Source organism: Lactuca virosa, chromosome 1 (genome assembly GCF_052849685.1).
Source record: "Lactuca virosa cultivar CGN04683 chromosome 1, Lactuca_virosa_CGN04683_v6, whole genome shotgun sequence".
NCBI lineage: Eukaryota > Viridiplantae > Streptophyta > Magnoliopsida > Asterales > Asteraceae > Lactuca > Lactuca virosa.
Window position 1 is genome coordinate 55,070,845 of NC_136426.1, and position 4,741 is coordinate 55,075,585.

The window sequence follows — 4,741 nt, forward strand, 5'->3', positions numbered from 1 at the left end:
ATTTATAAACTACTTATAGTTTGTACATAAAATAATTGATGCAACGAACAAATGACCAAAGATCAAAACTGTTGATTCTCGAAAAATACCCATGATAATCTTGCCCAAACCACGTTGATTCTATGAATACCGTGGGATTGGCTTCAAAATTCGGTAAACACACACGACATTTTGAGAGAAAAATGAAAGTTCTTTAAACTGATCAATGACCATCCAGATTACATCAGAGAGACTTAAATAAGAAGCAGAATTTTAAAAGAAACCCTAAAGATACATGGGCCAAACACAAACCCAAAAAAAAAGTCCAAAAATTATGAAAAAAACACAAAAATGTCCATAGGTCCAATTTAGAAAGCGATTTATGGACTCAAAAATGGGTAAGTCCCCTTGGGGGACTTATCTAGACGTGCTCCTTGCTTCAAGATTCGATTTGACTCGTCGTAGGCTCGAATCAAGTTTTCATGAACAGTCTTATGAACATCATGTAGACCTTCAACAAAATCCTTCACTTTCTTTGGAACAGCACCAGAAATAGGATGCGACATCAAATCAAGTGGTCCCCGAGGTTGAGCAGAATAGACCACTTGAAATGGACTAAATCCAGTACTTCGGTTGACTGCATGATTATGAGCAAACTCAGCTTGACATACTTTCTGATCCCAGCCCTTCACATGATCACCCACCAAACACCGCAAAATATTACGAAGGGACCTATTGACAACTTTTGTTTGCCCATCTGTTTGAGGATGATAAGCACTACCAAAGTTAAGCTGAGTGTTCACCATTTTCCACAAGCTACGCCAAAAATGACTCAAAAACCTAGTGTCTCGATCAGAAACAATAGAAGATGGCAAGCCATGCAAACGGTATATGTCTCGAAAGAATAATTGAGCCACATTAACTGCATCCCTCGTCTTTTTACAAGGGATAAAGTGCACCATCTTGGAAAAACGATCAACAACCACAAAGATTGAATCATTGCCCCGTTGAGTCCGTGGTAACCCCAACACAAAATCCATGCTTATATCCACCCAAGGTTTAGACGGAACAGGTAAAGGCGTATAGAGTCCAGCATTGGTAGTCATGCCCTTCGAAACCTGACAAATTCTTCACCGTTTAACATATCGATCCACCTCCTTGCGCATAGTAGGCCAAAAGTAAGATGATTGCACCAACTGTAAAGTGCGATCTCGCCCGACATGCCCCTCACCATGCAACTCCCTGATGATTTGAAGACGAAGACTAGAATCGGCGACACAAAACTGATTCCCTTTGAAAAGGAAACCGTCATGCCCTAGAAAATCAGACCTCCACCCAGATTGTATATCCTGCAGAATAACAGAAAAGTAAGGATCAACAGCCAACTGTTCCATGAGGACATCCAACCCTGGCATACCAACCCTCATGGAAACTAGCAAATTACTTCTTCTGCTCAAATCATATGCCACCCGATTCGACACTCCAGAATTGTGCTTCACAACAAAAGTGAACTTTTCCAAGAATGTCATCCACCGCCCATGCTTATGGGACACCTTATCTTGACTTCGGATGTGCCTTAGAGAATCATGATCTGTAAACAAAACAAACTCTTTATGAAATAGGTAGTGACGCCAATGCTTTATAGCTTGGACCACTGCATAGAATTCAACATCATAAGTGCTATAACGCAGCTTTGGCCCCATCAACTTCTCACTGAAATAGGCAATCGGTCGTCCCCCTTGACTTAGAACTGCTCCAACTCCAACCTTTGAAGCATACGTGTGTAATTCAAAAACTTGAGAAAAATCTGGTAATACAAGAATCGGTGCTGAGGTAAGCTTCTCTTTAACCAGTTGGAAAGCTGATTCTGCCGCCTCTATCCAAGTAAAGGTCTTCCCCTTCATACAATCAGTCACAGGTGCCATAAGGGAACTGAAGTTTGGAATAAAATGCCTATAGAAAGAAGCAAGACCATGGAAGCTTCGTACCTCAGTGATGGTATTTGGAGTTGGCCATTGTCTGACAGCTGTCACTTTAGATTCGTCCACCTATATTCCTTCACCAGAAACAACATAACCCAAGAACAAGACTTTTGGGACCATGAACACACACTTCTTCACAGCTGCATACAAACTATCCCTGCGAAGTAAGGTCAAGACCTGTCGCACATGGATGACATGCTCTCCAGGAGTAGCACTGTAAATAAGTATGTCATCAAAATAGACGACTACAAATTTACCAATAAAGGGCCTGAACAATTGGTTCATCACACGCATGAATGTACTAGGAGCATTTGATAAACCAAAAGGCATCACCAACCACTCATACAATCCTTCACAAGTCTTGAAGGCAGTTTTCCATTCATCAGCCGGTCTAAGTCGAATCTGGTAGTACCCACTCTTTAAGTCCAGTTTGGTAAAGATAGTGGCACCACTGATCTGGTCAAGCAAGTCATCAAGTCTAGGAATTGGAAATCTGTACCTCACTGTGATCTTATTGATGGCACGACTATCAACACACATACGCCAAGTACCATCCTTTTTAGGAGTCAACAAAGCAGGAACAACACATGGGCTCATGCTTTCCCGAACATGGCCTTTTGAAATTAATTCCTCCATCTGTCGACGCAACTCTTCATGCTCCCCAGGACTCATTCTGTAATGTGGCCTATTAGGCAACTGTGCTCCTGGTTGTAAATCAATATGGTGTTGGATGTCACATAAAGGTGGCAGGCCATCAGGTAATTCATTAGGGAAAACATCATCAAATTCCTTAAGTAAAGGAACCATAGCCTTAGGAACTTCAACCTCTTTAGTCACCTCCTTCCCTATCAACACAAAAATGCCACCTTCCGCCTCTAACTCCTCTTCGAACTGAGTAAGGGTTAACAGAGTACCCGAAGGTCTTGCAACAGGTTCCTTTCGCTTACTGGGAACCAAAGTTATCTTCACATCACCAAACATGAAACTATAAGTATTGGATCTCCCGTTATGATCTATATTACGATCATACTCCCAAGATCTACCCAACAATACGTGACAAGCATCCATCACAACCACATCACAGCAAACATCATCATTATATGTAGTACCAACAGAAAATGGAACAAGAGCTCATTTAGATACAGTTACATCACCACCCTTCTTAAGCCATTGTAGCTTGTAAGGCTTGGATCTATTTTCAGTTTTCAATGCCAACTTTTGAACCGCCTCTTCAGATACCAGGTTATTACAACTTCCTGAATCAATAACGAAGGAACAAACCTTACCCAAAATAGTACATGTTGACTGGAAGATGTTATGTTTGAGCCAGTCATCACCAACAACTTTCGGTGTATAACAAGAGCGTCTCACCACCAAATTCACTCCTACATCTCCAGTTACAACTTCTTCTTCGAATTGAGGCTCGTCATCATACACCGGGGAATCTTCATAATTTTCACCAACATCATCATTTTGCCAATCTTCGGGCTCAGCAAACAAGTGTCGTTTACCAGCCTTCTTGCACTCTGATTGTCGGTGACCCGTCTCTCCACAATTAAAACACTTTAAGCCACTACTACCAGGCCCCCTAGGGATTGGTCCAACACTGGTACCTGTTGGCCTCTGTTGATTAGGCATAACACGGGGTACTATACCACCCGTCCCAGAACTTCCTCCAACAATGGCAAACAAAGATGAACCGCCCACCCGACGGTTTTGTTTCTCAAAAACCAATGCTCGTTGGTGTGCTTCAGAAATGGATACTGGGTCAAACATATTCACAGAGTCCATTATCTGAACCCGTAAACCTCCAACATATCGAGCCACAAGTTGTTCCTCTGTCTCCTGAATATCATTTCGAGCGATTAATTGGTAGAACTCGGTTGTATAATCATCAACCGACTTCGGACCCTGCTTCAGATTCTGTACGCGTTGGTACATCAATCGTTGAAAATTATGGGGCTGAAAGTTGGACCGCAAACACTTCTTCATCTTTCTCCAAGTCACAACCTTTGATTTTCCGAGTCTATCTCGAGTTAGTTTCAACTATTGCCACGATGCGGATGCCCTGCCACGTAGCCTGGTAGCGATCAATGAAACTCTCTTGTTTTCAGTAACTTCTTTAAACTCAAACACTTCTTCAACTGTTGCCAACCAGTCGATGAACCCCTCCGGATTCATACTAACCCCATCAAATTCTGGTATATCAATTCTCAATTTGGCCTCCCAACGCCTATTATCAGCCCCACGATTATGCCTTGTCTGCCTCACCGGGTTCTCATAGGAAGACGAACCACCACCATCACCAAACGGATTCCCAAACTCTTCATCTTCCACTTGTGACTGAGTTTGAGACATGTTTCCTCCTCGATTCATCAGTTCGACCATTCGACTAGTCAACTGGTCAACCATTTGATCCATCCTCTCCTCCATCCATGCCATAAAACGTTGTTCTAGTTCCTGTTCATGAACATCACCGGGTGGTCTGTTTCTCCTTGGAGGCATTTTGAACTAGGAATTCGGCTCTGATACCAAATGATGCAACGAACAAATGACCAAAGATCAAAACTGTTGATTCTAGAAGAATACCCAAGATAATCTTGCCCAAACCACGTTGAATCTATAAATACCGTGGGATTGGCTTCAAAATTCTGTAAACACACACAAAATTTTGAGAGAAAAATGAAAGTTCTTTAAACTGATCAATGACCATCCAGATTACATCAGAAAGAATTAAATAAGAAGCAGAATTTTAAAAGAAACCCTAAAGAGACATGGGC

The 4,741-nt window shown here is 42.0% G+C and overlaps 1 protein-coding gene across 1 annotated transcript; it reads right to left on the reverse strand.

Annotated features, from left to right (window-relative positions):
- Positions 1-1,109: 1,109 nt before the first annotated feature.
- LOC145114078 (uncharacterized) lies at positions 1,110-3,902 on the reverse strand. The gene is made up of 3 exons (XM_079050090.1): positions 3,105-3,902; positions 2,766-2,924; positions 1,110-2,027 (listed from the first exon to the last, which is right to left on the reverse strand). Exons 1-3 carry the CDS (start codon positions 3,900-3,902, stop codon positions 1,110-1,112), a joined length of 1,875 nt encoding a protein of 624 aa, XP_078906216.1.
- Positions 3,903-4,741: the final 839 nt, after the last annotated feature.

Coding starts and splice junctions, on each gene's coding strand:
- LOC145114078 (XM_079050090.1), bottom strand. CDS start 3,902: ATGTACCAACGCGTACAGAATCTGAAGCAGGGTCCGAAGTCGGTTGAT. Junction 2,925..3,104: donor AGAAGGGTGGTGATGTAACT/GTATCTAAATGA, acceptor GGTGATGTGAAG/ATAACTTTGGTTCCCAGTAA. Junction 2,028..2,765: donor TTGAAGTTCCTAAGGCTATG/GTTCCTTTACTT, acceptor GAAGGAATATAG/GTGGACGAATCTAAAGTGAC.